A 20843-nucleotide genomic window follows, 5' to 3' on the forward strand; every position below is an offset into this window, starting at 1 on the left:
TCCTGTTCTGAAGTCTTTACACTGGCTTCCTGTGTGTCACAGAATAGATTTCAAAATACTGCTGCTGGTTTATAAAGCACTGAATGGTTTAGGCCCAAAATACATTTCTGACCTCCTGCTAAATTATGAACCATCCAGATCTCTCAGGTCTTCAGGGACTGGTCAGCTTTCTGTCCCCAGAGTCAGAACTAAACATGGTAAAGCAGCGTTCAGTTATTATGCTCCAAATATCTGGAACAAACTCCCAGAAACCTGCAGGTCCGCTGCAACTCTGACTACTTTTAAATCCAGGCTGAAGACTTTTCTTTTTGTCGCTGCTTTTAATTGAACTATTCATATCTTAGACTGCACTGTAACTTTTATCCATGTACTTTTTTCTTTTAATGTTTAATTGACAGCACTGTAACTTGTATCCATGTATTTTTTCTTTTAATGTTTATTTTATTAGCTTTTCTTTTTAATGACTGATTTTAAATGCCATTTTCTTAATCTCTTTCATTTTTTGTAAAGCACTTTGAATTGCCTTGTGTTGAAAAGTGCTATATAAATAAACTTGCCTGCCTTGCCTTGCTGAGGGAGGGGTCTCTCTGCAGTTCCACCTCCCCGCTCCCATCAGCCTTGTATGTGGCCATGGAGCTGAACATCACTCCCTTCTCGTCCGTGGCTCTGGCTCTCAGGGTGACCTCCTGTCTGGACCTCAGCCCGGCCACCTTCACCTGGAGCGGCTCGTCGAACATGCATCTGGCTCTGGGCAGCAGCCGCAGTCGGACCTGGGAGGACATCTCTTCTGGGAAAAGATTTAAAACATATCTCTTCACACTCGCATATCCACCCTGATCATTATCCATCACACATCCTCTGTTTTATTTATTTGATTTGTTGCATTGTCTTGTTTATGTTTCTTATGCTGGTGTTAGGTATTGTGTATCTTGTTTTTTATGTGTTTGTACGGCGACCTTGAGAGCCTTGAAAGGCGCCTATATAAAATAAATGAATTATTATTATTATTATTATCAAAATACAGTTTCCCACAATCCTGAATACAAAAATAAATATATATAAAAAGATGTGACATATACCTACATATACACAATCAACAGACACATTTATACATATGCACACATTAAGACCTAAATTAAAGCACAACAATCAATATATACAACACAATAGTCACTTCAATATCTTTGAGAATGTACATTTGTGCAAGACTGTCCATAGCAGCTGTAAAATACATTCTGATTTTAAAGATTAAACCATTACATGAGTTGTTTGGGCCTTTTGAAGCATGCCAGATGTCTCTGAGATGTTAGCAGATTAACCAAATACTGGTTGTTTGTTGAGATACATATTTGTCCAATATTTCACAAAACAGCAGTTGCTCTATCACTTAAGATTGTGCCTTCTTTCTCTCATGTATCAACTTCTAACTTGGATTTATGCCCCAAGTTTTAGGAAAAAGGACAGAAAAGGAAAAACGTTACAAATGTATATCCCTAAATCTATTGTTACATAAAATAAAGTAGTGATAACGAGGTAGGCTTATTGACTTTATAAAGACATAGGATGCAGCTGCACCAGCTGTGTGCTGAAATTCACAAGCTACCCTGCAGTATACAAAGTCATTCAAACTACCTGCACCTTTACCAGCTTTGATAACACTTTAATGATCAATAATTATAAAACATATCATATATATTATTCTGAAATGGGCCAATCTGTACAATGACTATTTTGACTTTTGGTACTTTAAGTATATTTTGACTTTTGTACTTCTACTTGAGTAACCTTTTGAATGCAGGACTTTTACTTGTAACAGAGTATTCCTACACTCTGGTACATGATCCAAATTAATAGCAGTGCATGGTTTGAATTCCTGTGATGCTAAGTTAATATTAGCAGCGTCTTAAAGTACGTAACCAACGCAGGTAACGTAAAGAAAGAAACGTTAACTTACGTCACACACGTCAAACCCATAGAGGTCAAACCCAAGGGGCATTACAACGTACATTTTCGTTAAATAATACGGATAAATATGTGACGCTAACTAGCTAGCTGGACGTACTGCACTGTTGTTTACACTTGTTTTTTAATTCAATTCAGAAGTTTATTAAAGTCATCCAGAGATCTTGGCTCTGTTATAGATAAGTTATACTTTATATTACATAAATAGACCAAAGTGAAAACATTTAGACCGGTATAGCCTACAGTATGGTGGGATTTATAAAATGCTACCCTGACGTCTGCTGTTAGCTTTATTTATTTTTCTGACATGTTTCAATGTTTTACTGTTTATTAAACTTTGGGACACAATTACAACCTTTTTATTCAGCTCATGCTGCTTTGAGGTAGGGCTAAAAGAAAAGCCTATTTTAAATATTTCCACCAGATTTGATCATCTTTTATTTAGCTTAAAGTTGATTTAATTTATCCTAATCCCATAATAATAATAATTATCAGGTCCGAAAGTCATGCTAATGTCAGTAAACAGTGAAACAGGAAGCTAAGGCTCTTTCACAATAAAAGCCTCACAACAGCTGATAGGACAGACAGGATGTGTGGTTTGACTTCCTTAAACTTAAAGAAAAAAACAGCTTATATATTAGTTTAAGACAGTGGTTCTCAAACTTTTTCTGTCAGGCCCCCCCTTTGGAGAAAAAAAAAAGTCGGGCCCCCCCAACACAAGTCAGGCTCAGTGGCGGCGCCAGATATTTGTTTTGGGGGTGCTGTGGGGTAGCTTGACGTTTCATAGAGGGTGCTCAAACATTTAGGGTTTCCCATTAATGTACCGGTCGCTACAGTGGAATGTTCTACTGCAACAACCCCCATGCATATACACAATGTACCCGCAACTGTTACAATGAAGGCTCGATAATCAGCTCACGGCATATAGGTGTAAGCAGGGGTCAAGTGCTATTTTTATAGGTGGTGTGTGGACCTCACATAGGGGGGACCTAACCTCCTCTAGTGGGGTCCGGGGGCATGCTCCCCCGGGAAGATTTATTTTTAAATATTGAAGTTAAAAGCATCAATCTGGTGCACTTTGAGAGCAAAATGAAGAGATCTATGGATACCTCTCTCAACACCCATTTGAAACAGAACTGTAAACAGATTTACTTTTTCTTTATGGATATTTTACAAATCACCCTTTGAAACTTTATTCTTGTTTTACTGTCATATAGTATTTCATAGCTGTTTTTCATGTATTCTCTTATTTTTTTATAACTATAATGATCATATAAATGTGTGCCTTGGAAATAATTGTTTACATTAATGGTGACCAACATTTTTGAGACCCACTGAGATAACACTGAGAGAGTCCTTTAGCTCACTGAGTCTCTCAGTCTGACAGGAGAGGACTCTCCTCCACTTTGTTGTTGAAAAAACTCCTTATATCCATTAGTGTAGCTCGCTAGCACCAGAAGCTAACAACAACCATCTCCGGTACCGGTGCGCGCTCTCTCTCTCTCTCGCGCGCACAAAATGTTTCGTTCCACACACACACACACACACACACACACACACACACACACACACCACCACACACACACCACACACACACACACACACACACACACACACACACACACACACACACACACACACACACACACACACACACACACACACACACACACACACACACCACACACACACACACACACACACACACACACACACACACACACACACACACACACACACACACACACACACACACACACACACACACACACACACACACACACACACACAGAGCCGAGCTTTAATGAAACACAGAGACCCAGACGTAATAGTACTGTACTGCATCATATTATTTTCGAATCAATAATTTTTCAAAATATGATTTTTTGTTTATATAACCATTTTTCCTCCTGGTCTCTGGAATGCCTCTGCGCCCCCCAGGGGTGGGCGCGCCCCCCCCACTTTGAGAACCACTGGTTTAAGAGTTTAAGCTTATTTGTCTTGCCACACTTATAAAGGCATCACTGCGCATCCTTAACAAGTAAGTGACATTATAAACTTGCAACAGGTGTTGGATCGCAATATCCATACACTGAAACACATTTGACTTTTGATTATTTTATATATACATAATTGAATGAGATAATGCCTAAAAAATTTTAGGAAAGCTTTTAAAATCACATCATTTGTGGCTGCAGTATGAACCAAGACACAATATAAGTCACGTAGCCTACAACTCCAGAGTCCATCCTGCCTTATCTAAGTACAAGTGATACTCAGATGTTAGCATTATACTGCCCTCTTGTGAAAAAAGTGCCTTATGACACGCTCCTGGGGGCTTGTTACTGTACATCTTATCCCTCTGTGCCAACATCCATCATCCAAAAGCTTTTAAAAACTAACCAATGAATTGCAGCAATCTTTCCTAGTTTAAAGGACATTTCTATCATTCATCCTTCTGTGAATAATCATCTAAATGTGTGCTATTGTGAGAAGAAAATCTACTTGTTTGATTAGCATTACCTGAAAACTACCTAAGCTGTTGCTAAGCAGTTAATGAACACCGCACAATATATTCATATCGCGATTTGAATGAATAGTGTCTTCAATTGGTCTTTCTTTCTGGGATTCATTGAGAATAGGAAGAATAATGAATTATATCAACCATATGTATCCCTACCAAGTGTTTTTGAATGTGTCCATGTCAAGTGTACTAATAGCATTCCTGTTATTGAACATTTTAATCCAAAATTTCATTTCACGCCTGAAACATTTATTCAGAGGAGGACCCACATATTCCACTCATTGCTTGCAGGCATCACATTTTCTAGTATTACTACATTTGACTTACCTTTAGTTTGAGAAATAGTCCACAGTTAGCTTCAATGTCTTTTATGTGTCTTATTAACAAACACACCCTGAAAACTCTGGCAGGAGCACTCATTCAAGGGTACTATGACTATGCTTGCACGTCATGGTACCATAGCACCTCCAAGGCGCTAAAAATAAAACTTCAAACATCGCAAAATAAACTGGTCAGACTACTGCTTGACCTTTCATCTAGAACCCACCTCACCTCTGCCCACTTTGACAACCTAGGATGGCTTAGAGTAGACGACAGAGTACAGCTACTTGCAATGGGCCTGGTCTACAAGATCCACTACACCTCTATGGTACCCATGTACATGTCAAAATTCTTCCCAAAGGTCAAGGAATACCATGATCATAACACCAGAGGGAGCTCCACAAATCATGTGAAACCCAGATTTGGCACAAAAAAGGGGGAATACACGTTTCGCAATTATGCCACATCAAGGTGGAACGCTCTTCCCACAACTGTAAAGGAAAGTAAAACTATACTTACCTTCAAAACCTCTCTTAAAGAGCACCTTCGGGGGAGAGCATTGCAAAACTGGCCCCGGTAATGGTACAAATCTCAACCTGTCGTTCAATGGACAGCTTCCCCCCCCCATCTATGTATATACTCGCATTTTAGACTCTGTTACTAACTGTATATCTGTAGACTTGGTATGTCTTAAATGTCCGGTTAGGATGTATTAGAACGAAATCTAAAATGAAAATTGTAAACAAGCAATCTGTATGCAAAAAAACACCTGTATGTAAATTGTAAATAAGCCATCTGTATGTCAAATATGTCTTATATGTCTTAAATGATATGATGAATTGGAAATGGGGGACCCTGATGTAAACAAGACGAAAGTCTTTCTCTGGTCTGCATCCCCTTAACAATTGTATGTTTTGAGCTGTACTGTACTGTACCCAATATACAAGCTGTTAATAAACTTTTCAATCAATCAATCAATTCTCAGCTGTCATGGATGCCAACAGTCGGTTTACCTGGCAGGAACACACTGTGCTGTTCTGTGAATAACCGCTAGACTTTGGACCCTCTGCTGAATGAGAGAGAGTGTTTAAAGTTGTAGTGAATCTTTCTAGTATTACAGTATGTCTTGTGTCCTCACACAGTTTATCGTTGCATGATGAAACCCACAACATGTTTTTGATGTGGGTACAGTCCCTCAGAATCAAAGATAGCTTGTTTCTCTAGCTCATAAATGTGCACAAATTATAAGAGGGGTATTTTAAAGAGGCTGTATTATCGTTTTTTAGGTTTTCCTTTTCCTGTGGTGTAAAGATTGCTGTGCATGTAAATGGTCTGCAAAGGCTTAAATCCAAAAGTTCCCTCCAGAGGGAGTTTCTCTCTCTCACACTCCCCCCCGCCCGCCTGAAACACCTCCATTGGACTCCGTTGTTTACTTCCCGAGCATAGTGATATCATTAAGTAAAACTCAAGCTAATTTAGAGCCACAAAAACACCGTAATAACAGCGTAATATGGGTGTAATATCGCTGTGACATGGGTGTTATATGGGTAAAATAACAGTGTAACATGTGTATAATATGTGTGTAATAATAGTTTAACATGGGTATAATGGCAGGTTTATTAATGTGTAATGTGGATGTGATAGCAGTATAATATGGGTATATTAGGGGTGTAATTACAGTCGGTGTACTGTACGGTGTAATAATGGTGTAACATGGGTGTAATGCAGGTGCAATAATGCTGTAATAGGGGTGTATCAATGTGTAATATGGGTGATATAACAGTTTAATATGGATGTTATGTAGAAAATAGCAAGTGATCCATTTAATCACTTGCTATAAACCGAGCAATAAAAAAACAAAAACGCACTTAGATACTAACAAAGCACTTATATACTAATAAAGGACTGGCTTATCTAAAGCCAGTTGAGTAGCACTTGAAATGTGTTGGCTCTATGAAACCTGATGTACTTTATGATTCTGTTTTCTTCTAGGTTGTGTCTTCCTGGTCGAACGCACTTATTGTAAGTCGCTTTGGATAAAAGTGTCAGCTAAATGAAATGTAATGTAATGTTTAGATAAAATAATGAAAGTGTTAAAATGTTTGCATCCAGAGACACAGGACGACATGTTTTCGAGTTGATCATTATTGTGATTTAATTCACTATGTCTTATATCACAAAGAAAGTCTTTAAAAATGCAGACTAGAATTTCTGTATATAAACTGTACACAAAAAGCAAGGCACTATACATTCAGAGCTGCTGTTTCTCTTCCTCGTCAAACCTTTAAAATTACAACTCTGACATCTCGGTGGGTCACGACTCAGCAGTTTTAACACAATGGAGCAACTTGAGATCCTACGTGGTCAGACAGCATCCGGACAGAAAAGAAAGAAAACAACCTTTACCCACAACATCTGACGTGACGGGATTTGTTTTTACACACGTACACAAACACACATTACACACAAACATTATATACAGCCGCACACACACATACATACACAGCATGGCACTCTGACACCAAGCGTACTATGTGCACATTTTCATTCTTAAATCCTGACTTTGGAGGGGACTCCAAAACACCGTGCATGAACCGAAGCAACGTTTATTTTTCCACTTTCTCTTAAAATGAATTTCTGTTACGTAATGACAAAGTTTAAAGGTGAAACATGACTATAAGCAAGGCGAGTGTCGGCCTTTGTGTTCTTCAGATTCCGGTACTTTCCATCCCAATGTCCTCTCGTGTTTCCATCAAAACAGGTTCATGTGACATTTCCTGTGTCTCCGTCTCCGTCTCCATCTCAACGGGCCAGTTTTTATCCGCTGCTTCCATCTTTGATTTAAAAAACTTTCTTAAAATAATCCTCTGGCCTTCTTTATGTTCACTTGCTTCCACCCTGGTAAACTTTCATATTCCTCTCTCTTCATCTCCAAAGCCTTCTGCAAATAGAAGTAGAGACAGCAGGTAATTCATCAGGACACACACATTTCACTTCATGTACTGTTTTAACGGAAAGTGTTGTTTCTTGTAACTGATAACATCTGTGGAGCTTTCAAAATTGGTCTTCTGGAGAAAAAAACCAGCAAATGTAATGGATTCTTTTTCTTCTGCCTCAGATAATAATAACCAATTTTATTTATAAGCGCACTTTTCAAAAAACTCAAAGTGCTAATAAGGTAAGACCAGGTAAATAAGAGTCTTTCAAATACGGCACATGTTGTTAATCTCTTTACATTTCGTGCTTATAAGCCTTTAAAACTTTTCAGAATGATTCCATACGTCAAGGGTACACATTTCTTTTTAAATATTCTCTACGATAGAAAGTCTTATTGTCATCTACGTTTGATTCAAATGTAAGCGGCTGTGAATTTTCCAAGAAATATTACCCGCTTAAGGTCTTAGGACTTAAATATAGTTTTCTTGGTTCTATCACAGTTAGATGTCAATTTTAAAACTGTATTACGTATATTAAAGTGTAAAATACATATTCCTACTGGTCAATAATGCAATACATTCTGCATATCAGACTAATTTGGTTCATATATTTGCTGATTACTCGTAGTTTGTATCATAATATACTGTCTGTTTGGTCGATACTGGGCTATTTGAGAGAAAACACACTGCTTTCTTGTTAATGATATATACATGTATCGCTGTGTGGGTTGTTACAAGGGAAGTTTAGTTGTTTCATGCCTCCATTTTGTGCTCCAAAGACAAACAGTGAGTCAGACTGAGAGCAGCTGATGGTGAATCATGAGTGCATTTATTCAAACGAAGGGGAAAGACTCTCAGGTGTGTGTGTGTGTGTGTGTGTGTGTGTGTGTGTGTGTGTGTTTGTGTGTGTGTGTGTGTGAGAGAAGAGATGAGTAGCATTAGCAGAAGAGTGTGGTGTAGTCGAAGGTAGTGAAGAGGAACAATGGCTGCACAATTAAATGTCTCAATTATCACGAAAGGTGCACAAAAGGTGTTTTAAAACGTTTGTTAACACACTCAAATGTGTGTTGAAAACTGTTCAATCAATCTTTAACCATTGAGGTTTATATGGAGGTCAATTTCTACTTGAATAATACATTTTAAATATACAACTTATCCTACTGAAAACAACAAGTTAATGACACATTTCTATTTATACGACTGAAACTATAATTTTATCTACATAAATAACCATTTATATTTCCTCAACAGTCATTGTAAAACCCGAAAGGATATCACAAACGAATATATAAAATATAAATCTGAACAATTGTCTGTGTTACTGCTGATGAATGGCAATGAATCTGTTATCAAAATAGATGCTGAAATAAATGTTTCTGTCAAATGAGTAATATTAAAAACTGGTTTCAAGTCTATGAGTCACTTTGTACAAAAAAGGAATTCATATTTTCAAATCATGGCTGTAATAAGTATGACCATAACAAATATATTTAATACTTTAAATATATATGTGTAGTTTCTAATGTTGCTGTCCCTAGCAGGAGTAGGATGTGAGTGTGTCTCATGTGTCATTGTATATCCGTTGAACATCCTGAATGGTTTTTGACGGCTGCTGTTGAAGGTCTCGACTGACTGGATTTGATCTAATAGAATAATCAGGAGGATCGTTTCAGACGTAATCGTGCAGCCAAGCGCTAAACTTCCCCCCCAACCAGACCCACACTGAGGAGACAGCAGTGAAACAGGAGTGAAACAGAAACAGAGGTGTCAAACCACGTGAATATTAAATATTAAGAAAAGAAACACAGTGCTGACGTGCCGTAGAGAAGAGAGGTCGCCTGAATCACACAAATGTCTCTTCTTACCTGATCCACCTACAACTCGCTCTGTGAAGTGAGAGTTAGATGGGGTTAGGATGGATGTTATGAAGAGGAAGTTGGAGATTTGATGGAAAAATCAACCTTTGCATATTTCAAATATTACCTACAATGAGGAATAAGTCCTGTTGTTATTTACTGCTTCATATCAGTCTACAGCAGGGGTGTTCAAACGTTTTTCACCGAGGGCCACATACAGACAAATATACGAAGGGCTGGGCCACTCACTAGAGGTATTTTGCCTCATAAGCAGAGATGGGGTCGTTACTAAAAAAAAAAGGAATATTACATATTACTTTTAAAAAAAAGTAATATATTACACTACTTCGTTACTCTCTACATAAAGTAACGAGTTACTTTACTCGCAGGGCCGGCCCGCCCCTCCCTGCAGGCAGATCACGCAGACTGCTAAAGTTTCAAATGTTCTCTTTAGTTCAGTTTCCATTATCGCATAAGACTGATCCAGATTCTTTCACACACACATACGGTATTGGGCCGAGCGCGACACCGTACTTCCGGTATCCGCCGTTTTACGCGAGGTGCAAGCAGCCGTACACCGTCGAGGTGTTGCTAAGCTTCCTGTACTGAATATCATAGTCTATTGCCTTAATCAATATCTAGTCAACTCTAAAATACCACATATATGCAATGGCATGATAATATTATTGTGACAAGTGGGGTATTCACCTGGTGTTTCCAGAAATTAGACGTAGATGCAGCCAAAATCGATGCAGTCTGTAAGGGCAATCCGACAACCCACACAGCTCTAGTTTACGCTGGTAACGACCTAAAACACACCCCTCAAGTCCAGAGATGTAATCCGAAGACATGCAGCGATTTCTTCGGTCGTTAATTCAGAAAAAAAACTTAGTGCGCTCTGCCTGGCTACGTTAGCTAGCTGTTTATATTAGCACTTCCAGGATATTAGCACCTCCAGGAAAATGGCGTATTTATATATATATATATATATATATATATATATATGGCGCGTGTTGCATTGTGGGTAGCTCGTGACGTCACTGTGTGAAAGAATAGCTCCTGAATGTTTTCCTATCTGACCATGGCTGTCCTCTGTCTCCTGCTATCTGTATATTTTGCGCAGTCTATCTCTGCTCACGCTGTTGCGTCGGCGTGTTCTCCTGCGTGTTGGCCATGTGTTGCACTGGAACCAGACACCGCAAAGACTTCAGCCGAGCACGTACGAACTGCGCATGCGTGAGTGGCAATAACTCTCCTTACCAGCAGGCGGCGGTAGTGTGTATTCGTCATTCAAAACAGGCAACAACCGGAAAACAGAGAAGAAGAACAGACCAGTGATATAAACAAACAACTAATAGCTGTGCGTTAGCTTCACCTTAGCATGTGTTCTTTGCAGGTGTTTGTTGAGGTTTGATTACGACTGATTTTAGTAAGTAACGAAGTAACGCGTGTCGGAGCAATGTTAGTAACTACTAAACTGTGATTACTAAATTATAAAAGTAGCGCGTTACACCCAACTCTGCCATACGTTATGTTATAAGTTGGAAAAGTCAATCCAATGTAGGTAAATTATTATTGATACTTGAAAATGCTTAAGAAAAAAACAGCACACAGCTCTCCATGGGGTTTCATTTATTTTGTTGGCAGCTCATCCCTTAAAACAGAAGCCTCAGATTGATTATCATAAGAGGTAATATGAAGAGTTTATTTCAAGCGTGTTCTGTAAATAAGTTATTTTCTAATCAACTTAGAGTTGTTAGAACATGTTTCCAAATGTAATTGACTGAAGTTATTTGAAAATTGGGCTTCTTAACACATGAATACTGTGTAATATATTTGAACATATATATTTAAGAAGTACAATACAAGACAAGCACAAGTTTCATTTGTGGGCCGTATTTCATTATACTTTTTGAATTTGCTGAGGGCCGTTTCAAAATGGTCCGCGGGCCGCATTTGGCCCCCGGGCCGAGGTTTGGACACCCCTGCTCTACATGTATGTCTGCTGGATGGAGCAGCTTCTGGAAATATCTTGATGTTTTTTTGGCTTCCTATCAAATACACAGCTGAATAATAAAGAGTCATCACAACAGTGTGAATCATATTGCAATTGCAGTTTCAGTTCAAATAATTTCAATTTCAATTTCAAGTCATGCAGCCCTATATGTAACCCTGCCTGGAAATCATAAACAAAAAAGTAAATCAGGTTTGGTGCAGCAGGTTTTCAGGAGGCTTTCTGACCTCAAAGTCCTGGTCCGAGAGGTATATCTCCAGCCGGAGGGGGTCCACTCCTTCAGGGAGGGGCCGGGCCTGCAGCTGGGCGAGGGGGAAGGTGTTCTGACAGAGCCGCGCCAACACGTCCTCCACCAGGATGATCTGGTGACACACCTCCGCCTCCTGCAGGCACAAATCACTGCATCAAGTCCTTTCAAAGTCAAAGTCAACTTAATTGTCAATCTTTCAGTTTGTGTGGACAGACAGAGAGATCCAAATACCGCTTCCCACAATGCCGAATACAAAAATATATATGTATGCAAATATGTATATACCTATATATACACACAATCAACAGACACATTTATACATATGCACACATTAAGACCTAAATAAAAGCACAACAATCAATATATACAAAAATAACGGTCACTTCAATATCTTTGAGAATGTACATTAGTGCAAGACTGTCCATAGCAGCGTACAAAGTGTCTGGTGCTGGATTTGATTTTAATGCATTATGTTATATTCAGAGGTGGAGGAAGTGCTCAGATCTTTCATTTAAGTAAATGTATTTATAGCACAGTGTAGAAAAAGCCCTGCTTTCATTATGTTAATTAAAGAGGAAATATTATGCCCATGTTCAGGTTTTATGTGTATTTTCTGCCTTTACTGTTGCCATGCTTTAATGTAACAGCAAAATGCGTACATCGAGGCTTCTTATATACAATTTATGTTTTTAATTAAGTGTTGTTAGAGCCATGAATGTCAGAAAGTGGTACTTTGTGTTGTAGATTTAATACATGTTTTTTGGTTGGTTATACTCGGTTATTGGTCTTTGTATATATTATTATGATTTATTATTTTGTGAACAATTATGGGTTGAATTAGTTGGGTCCCATGGTTATTGGCGGCCCTCATAGTAAATATAATCACCTGTGTGAAGTGTGTGTGTGTATGTGTGTGTGGGTGTGTGTGTGTGTGTGTGTGTGTACCCTCTCTGTGATCTCGGCCACATCCTCTCGGTGCTCCCAGCTGGGGAACATGTTGGTGAAGGTGAGCGGCTCCAGTCCGGCGTGGATCAGATACGACTTCTGAGGCTTCTTCTCGTTCTTCTCTGCAGGAAGGGAAAACACGATACTTCAGTACAAACCATGAACGAATGCTTGACAGAGGATTCACAAACAATCAAAAAACAACACGAACACACAATGAGAATGACTGTAGCCCTGCACATTTCATATGAGGAATTTGAAGTATCGAAACATAATATTATAATATATTAGATATCTCGTTCCCACAGCATTTATTTCATTGACTTTCTTACCTTTGCAGTACTGCAGCACCGTCTCCATGGCGCACTTTCTGTCGGCATCCCAACGGAAACGAGCCGAGCCGGTGCTCTCGCTGTCCTGCGGCCACCAGCCCTGCCACAGGTACACCTCGTGGAGGTTATCCACCAGGAACAGCGCTGTCAGGGAGAGGAACGGGTTTATTACTGCATGATATCTGTCAGCACAAGACATGGTCACACCACACACAAATCACGTCTCCACCGCTAAGCTAAAGACGGCTAATTATCGGCATGATGACATTTAGCAGGCTCATCTAGTCACTTGTTGGCAAATGCCATTTTTAGATTATTCACTGTCGTATTTTATGTCACACATACGAGACAAAAAGAATCAACAAACTCTTGAACTGTCAATAATAATGTTGCGGGAGAGACAGAGTTTATCTCTTGTCACAAATCTTAACCTTGAAACTTGTTCACTTTGTTTAAACTTCCTCTCGAGGGGATCTACTGTAGATGTTCTAAGTCTTATTTGTTGTTGATATATGTCTGCCAAAATCGGTCCTCAATAAATTAGTTCTACATTGTATGTATGTTTTTTTAATTTGCAATACGCTCTAGTGACTCACTTGTTGAAAAAGCCATTTTTAGATTATTTACTGACATATGTTATGTCGTAGAACAAAGTGTCTCTTCAGCTTGTTACCACAGACTTAATTTCAGGCTTCAAACCAAAAACTCATTCAGAAAACCCTTGACTTTGAGAAGAGGGAACCCGGAAGTGCTAAAACACTATTAAATAAATAGATTATTTAAAGTGCTTAAATAGGTATCTGCACAAGTACAAATGTAATGACTTTTAAGACCTTTTTAAGACCTCTAAAAGGAAAAAATAATACCAATACAAAAAAATCGATGAACTAGACAACAGTATAAACCGTTACTGAGTTGTATTGCATTTGAATAACGAGAAGTATTCAGTGTGCATTACCCAACATGGCAAACAAAAACAGAATGTTATGGCAGGAGTAGACCAATGGAAACCAACGTCCCCTCTGCACACTCATTCATTCTGCCCCAGATACAATGTAAAACCTCCCCTCCTAAAATTCCAGACCTTTTTAGACCTTGAATATCAAAAAAGAAATGACTTTTAAGACTTTTTAAGGATCCACGGGGACCCTGTCTTATCTTCTTATCTTAACTCCATCCCTGGTTTCCTGTTGGTGTGTGTGCCGGCTCACCAGGTTGCTGTGGAGCGTTGTACAGGTCTTCCTGCAGGAAGGGCAGGGAGCTGACCAGCTCTGGAGCTCTGGACAGGTGGAAGAACTCATTCGCCACAAACTCTCCAGATGTGCTGCTCAGCTGGAAAAGCCTCGGGGTGAAGTTGAATTTACCCGGGTCTGAAAAGGGAAATCAAAAGATAAATCAATCATCAAGGTTTCACCGGACAAATGCAGCACAGAGTTCTGGATCTATATTGCATGTTACATGTAGTATTTTAGTCATGGATGTAAAAACAATGGTTAACTACCAAAGCTTTAATTAAATACTTGGTCTTGTTTATTTCTTTTTAAGTTCTCCATTCCCCTGTTGTTTAATGTTGCCCTGTGTGTTTAGGGTAGGCGATTTGAGACGTTTGGCTTTTATTGTTAAAAATGTTTATAAATAAAAGCTGTTAATCTCAGAAAAGAAATATAACACAACAACTATTTTTTTCATAATGATACAATATGTTAAGTGCACTCTTTTAAATAGTATCCAGCCACATTGGAGGCCATTTAAATGTTTACATTTCAACCTCCATAACTTGAATTGGCCAAATTGAAGTTTCAAAATGTATGATCGATTGAATTTATGTCAAAATAGAACTGTTCTAGCTGTGTTTGAGCTGAGAGTGAATCTACAAGTGTATATTATTAAGTAATCAGATGACGTAGTTACCTTGCAGCATGCAGTCGTAGGCCTTCCTGTCTTTTCTCCTCAGAGCCTCCCAGAAGCCCTGAGGCTCCGCCCCCTCGTCACACTCATGGATCGTCACCTTGCTGCTGCTGTGAAGCCCCGCCTCCAGAGGACACCTGAGGAATGAGAAACACAATATAATCTGTGCACAAGAAAATGTAATGATGTTTCAACTAAAAACATCCACCACCGACCAGTTGTGATAATTATAACCCTATAAAGCCGACAAAGACAGAGGAGCACATGGACATCGTTTCATATGTTTGCCAAATGCCTTCAGACAGTATCAAGTGTTGTACATTATATGATTCTGGAAAACCTCCTTCTTCTCTCTAGTGCAGTGTAAAGTCACCATCTCTCCTTAGTGTTAGTAAATCATATTTCACATACGATATGATTTACGATATTGGAAGGATTGATCATTTTTGCATTATTATTCTCATTATCATTGAATGATATGTTTAAAGTGATCATAGGGGGATTTTAAAGAGGACCTGTACAAAACAAAGATATTTTATTAAGTGCGTAGGGTACATTGTGAAGGCTGGGACATCTATGCAGTTCATTCAGAATAATATTTACAAATATTGTAGCTCATAGTAGCCCATTAAATTGCGTCCCAACAGGCGATTGGATATTGTTCTGAGCCAGACTCTGTATGACATGATAAAAAGAGTGACTGTTTTCGCACATATTATCTAAAATCTCCTTCTAACCTTTCCTAATGATGGTTCCAAAAGTCCGTACTGAACTGGGGAAGAGGTTCAGTTACGCTGCTCCTGAGGCTTGGAACCAGCTGCAAATTGAGCTGAAACTCAGAGAGCTGCTTTCTTTAAACAAACTCAAAGCGACTCCAAGTGACCTTGAAGCCGCTGTGGCTATAAATGCTTTGGCTAACTGTTGTATGACTGTGTTGTGATTGTGTGTTTTAAAATGGTCTGTAACTGTGCTGTTACCATTCTTGGGCCAAGACTCTCTTGATTTTGTTTTCTCAATGAGACCTATCCTGGTTAAATAAAGGTACAATGAAATACAAATAAATAAAATGAACAACTCACTGTTCTTTGATCTTGTGAGCGGCCGTGCTCCCCACGCTGCGGGTGTGCAGCTGCGTCTTGCAGCCGTGCCACAGGTAGATGATGGCCTTGTTGATGTTGAGCAGGATCATGGAGGCTCTGGAGCGCAGAGAGCTGCAGTGACTCGCCACCTCCAGCAGGTGGCCCTCCACCGGCACCTCGCCCCGCACGCAGTACAGACGCCAATCGCCTGCACACAGACCATACATCGCTTATTTATACAGTATATATATAGCTTTATTTTATTTATTCCACACATGGCAGTTATTTTAAAACAGAACATGTACTGGTTGTTTTTTAGTTTTGTTTTTTATAGCGCATGGTGGAAAGGAGCAGGGAGTCGAAAATGAAATAACCATAAAAAAGTCAAATTAAAGCAATATTCTTTCAGTCACAAATATTGAAACATAAAACCAGAACAAAATCAAAAGTCAACTTCATACTGTCTAATTACGCTTTCCTTATACATGTTCTTAAACATAAACATGTTCTTACAGCCCTTTAAATCATGGACAAGGACCATGCATCGAGATACTTTCATCCACAAAAACATGATAAAACAATCATGACATACGTGAAACTAACAAATCCATAACCCATTTTTTGTAAGTATATTACAAAAGATACCTGACTTTATTTCCTTTACTTTGAAAGCTGTACATAAGGAGAATAAAAATATTTCAAAAGTTTACTCTGATTGTTCTCCTCCTCCTCCTCCCTCTTGCCAGCGTGGACGATCATCCCTCCGTTGAAGCACTGAAGGAAACATGGAGGCTCTTTCCCCTGCTGCACCTGGACCTGGAACACAGAGAAAACAAGTGATGAACATAATGCAAAACACTACTTTAAGAGTCAGATTCTTAACGAAATCTACTAAAACAAAGTACTTCATTATCTAGTGTTCAGCTTTTATCCACAAAAATGTATCTTTCAGTAACTTTTTGAGAGAATTAAGCATAAATCTGTCAAATGTTGAAAACGGCATTGTTTCACTGAAATAGCGTCAAAATCACAAACTGCCATTAATGACTTCATAAAGGTATCTGGATAATTGATTGATGTAACATCTGAATATCAATCATTACAACAAATATTTATTGCATTCAATTTGACTGATTTGGGATTTGATTCTTGATATTGATGGGAATGAGCATTTTTACATCATAAATTATCATTATCATTGATGAATAGATTCAAATAATGATTTTTTTAAGAAGATCCACGCTTTGTCATTAAGAATAATTGATGTCTTATTAAATAATTATTCTAAAAAATAAAAAAATGACACCGTTGACAATTTTTTTTTGTCCACATTGCGATTTCGATAACATTTCAATTAATTGTGCAGCCCTAGTTTGTGTCTTATCAGGGACACCGAACATCCAAACATTACCATTAAATCGCTGAAATATTGAATTGTCTACTTTTTACTTTGTTATATTAGAAGCCTCCTCTCTTGTACCTGCGCTCCTCTCTCCTCGTCCAGCTCCACCGTCATCAGCGCCGACGTCCCTTTCTCGCTGACGGTGGAGTTTTGGCCCTGCCAGAAGAAGTAGCAGCATCGCTCCTTCCCCGGCCCGCTGCTCCTCACCTCCGGGTTCTGCCGGCGACCCACTGGGACACAAACAAATCAACAAACTGTTCTGAACCGTCAATAATACTGTTGTTAATGTGGGGGAGACAGAGTTTATCTCTTGTCACACTCTGGACATCTTAACCTTGAAGCTTTAACAAATAGCTCTCCTCACTTTGAGAGGAGATTTATGATCAGAATTTCATGTTTTAGGTTTTACTAGTTAACCCAGTCATATACTTTTACTGTTTTTGGGGTGACATCATAGGGTGCAGCTGGGATTTGCCATAATGAATAACAACAACAAAATAATTAAAACATTTCAAATGAAACTGTATACGTGTTTATCTATGTGTTTTTTATGACTCATCTGAGTATTTGACTCTATCTGAATCTTCCAGATGAAGAACATCTCACCTTCCTGATATTTATGAGCAAGCCTGAAAGATGTTTATTTTAAAGATTAAGGCTTTCAAATGTTGTGGTGCTTTTGAATGTAAAGTTCCTCAAACGAGTAATACATCATTGTCAACTTTTACAATCTCTAAAACAAAATGATAAGTATTTTGTTGTAAACTCATTCACTTTGTTTAAACTTTCTCTCGAAAGGATTTACTGTAGATTTTCTAAGTCTTATCTGTTGTTGATGTCGGTCAAAATCAGTCCTCCTCACTAAACAGGGTATGTTTGTTTTATAATTTGTAATACGCTCTAGTGACTCAATTTTTTTCTTTATACTATCGAGGTCGTAATTTGCCTCGACAAGTAAACTCAGGGGCTGGAGTCCATGTAACTTATTATTATTCTTTATTAGGATCCCCATTAGCACTCGCATGAGCATTGGCTATTCTTCCTGGGGTCCTCACACACACAGAACATACATAAACTGCATTTACAGTGCTATATGAAATGAAAACTAAAATGGTCATCCAATGTTAGTTATCATAAGGCCAAACAAAAAATGAAATAATAATTGCACATACTAATACATAAATACCCGCAGGCACAGTTCAATTACACTTTATAACACCGAGATAATTTTTTTGCAAACTTTTGAAATGTACTTGAGATGAACTAACCTGAGGTGTTGACCATGTACTTCCACTTCACCACGTAGGCGTCTCCCTCGTGGAACTGGCCGATGCTCTGGCGTGGCAGGCGGCTGTAGTCGAACTCCAGGATGTGCCAGACGTCCACAGAGGCCGTGGTGATCTCCTGAATCCTCATGTGGTCCTCCGTCTCCACCGGGCCGTGGCCGCGTCCCACATTCGTCCCGTCTACGATGGTGGAGATGGACGTCTCGAGGACGGGGAGCATCAGGGTGGCGTCGTAAGGCCGGCACTCTCGCCCCTGGGCCTCCTGGGAGAGAACAGGGGGGAAAGATAACAGATAGGATCTATTACGAAAGTACATTTTAGGACGAAATCATTATAACACACATCGATCCTTCGGGGACTTTTAGTGTGTGTATATCTGCAACTCTTGATGCCTCAAAAAGGGCCCTCAAGTCCCATTATTTGCCAAGGCTTTGGGCCCCTAGTTTATTTGTTGTTTTGTCTGTCTGACTGTTTGTTTGACTGTTTGTCTGAAAACAGCACCAGACTTCAGACTATCATTAATGGTCCGGCCCTCAACAGCTCTATGTCAATTATGGGATGTCATCATATGCCGTTTCCATGGCAACGCATCGCTCGCAAAAAAATACGAAGTTGTAATTCAATGGAAAATGGTCCAAACAAAACTCTTCAAATGTCGTTGCTATGGTAACAAAATGGTCAAACACGGTTTTCTCATAACTCCAGTTAACATGCTCCAAATGGCACAAAACTTCACAGGTTTGATAAAGATGCGGCCCTCAACACATCTAAGCATATTATGGGGTGTCATCAAATTCCGTTGCCATGGCGACAGATCCTTCGCCATCAAACACAATGTTTGTGTTACTGCTGTAACTCAAAGACATTGTCCGATCGGCCTGAAACTTCCCACGTTTGCCAACGGCCGAGTCCTCGAGACACCTAGACACACACGTCGACGTGCGGACAACAGCCTGCGGAGCGTCGAAGACCTGCTCAACGCTGCTTGCAGCTTTAATTTTAATTATATTTGTATATATTTTTTAATGATTTTATTTGTTTGTATTCCATTTATTTATATACATATAATATTTGTACATTTTCTTTTATCGCTATCATTTAAAATCCAAGTGTCTTATAATGTGTTATTCATTATTCATGTTATTGATTGTATGTTTATGTTGTGTATACTGGCATTATCCCTTGTTATTGAAACAAAACAAGAAGTTAGAATAAGACGTTTTTAATACCATTTTAGTTTTCTATTGATTACTCATGAACGATGTATTCTCTATGATGCTTTGAATGGCATCCACTACAAATACGTATGGTCTATATTCCTATTCCTATTGCCCAGTGTGTAACCAACTGTTCCTGGCAACATGAACTGATGAGCCGCAGTAAACAGATGAAGAGATAGAGCTATGACGACTCTCTGCTGTGTGTGACCAGTGTGAATAATGCAATCCTCATGGGATAAGAGTCAGATGTTCACCTTCTGCTCAGGTACGATCTCTCCGCCTCCTTCCTTTGGTGTCGGCGACTTTGCTTCAGTCCAGTCCACAAACTTCTCCTTGAACAAGATGGTCTCGTTGTGCTCTGTCAGCCGGCCGAATACCGCCCAATCAGGACGGCCCTGGCCCTTCCTGTCAGCCACACGCCCAAAGACAAGGAGAAGGGATGTCAAGATTACACTGTGAGCTATGCTATATCAACAGACAGAGCTTCAATTACATTAAGCTCATTGAATTAGTGTGAGTGTGAATATGCAGGTGTAGTTATGAACAGGTACAAGAGTGTTTTTATGTCCTCTTTGTTTTTTTAGGTATAGTAAATATATTGTAGCGATGACGGACGGAATACAAATGTGTTTGCGAGTGTGTGTACTTGTAATAGTCATGTTGTGGGGACAACAAAGCATTCAGCAGTCATATCAAAGGGATTAATTTGAAATGTACTTATACTGGTGGCTTAAGATAAAATAAAGCTAAAATAAAAAGCTTGCCTTGGCTGCTGTCATGTTTGAATATTTTTTGAGCATAGCAAACA

General features: G+C 39.0%; 1 protein-coding gene across 1 annotated transcript in view; it reads right to left on the reverse strand.

Moving 5' to 3' along the window:
- Window positions 1–6936: 6936 nt before the first annotated feature.
- LOC117538612 (supervillin-like) overlaps window positions 6937–20843 on the reverse strand; it is a 60792-nt gene continuing 46885 nt past the window's right edge. The window contains 11 exon segments of the mRNA XM_034204470.1: window positions 6937–7748; window positions 11841–11996; window positions 12809–12930; window positions 13141–13284; window positions 14352–14510; window positions 15052–15185; window positions 16128–16335; window positions 16838–16943; window positions 17608–17759; window positions 18798–19077; window positions 20290–20440. Coding sequence (XP_034060361.1) covers window positions 7662–7748; window positions 11841–11996; window positions 12809–12930; window positions 13141–13284; window positions 14352–14510; window positions 15052–15185; window positions 16128–16335; window positions 16838–16943; window positions 17608–17759; window positions 18798–19077; window positions 20290–20440 — 1699 coding nt within the window. The 3' untranslated portion in view covers window positions 6937–7661.

Source organism: Gymnodraco acuticeps, unplaced genomic scaffold (genome assembly GCF_902827175.1).
Source record: "Gymnodraco acuticeps unplaced genomic scaffold, fGymAcu1.1, whole genome shotgun sequence".
In the NCBI taxonomy this organism is placed as follows: domain Eukaryota; kingdom Metazoa; phylum Chordata; class Actinopteri; order Perciformes; family Bathydraconidae; genus Gymnodraco; species Gymnodraco acuticeps.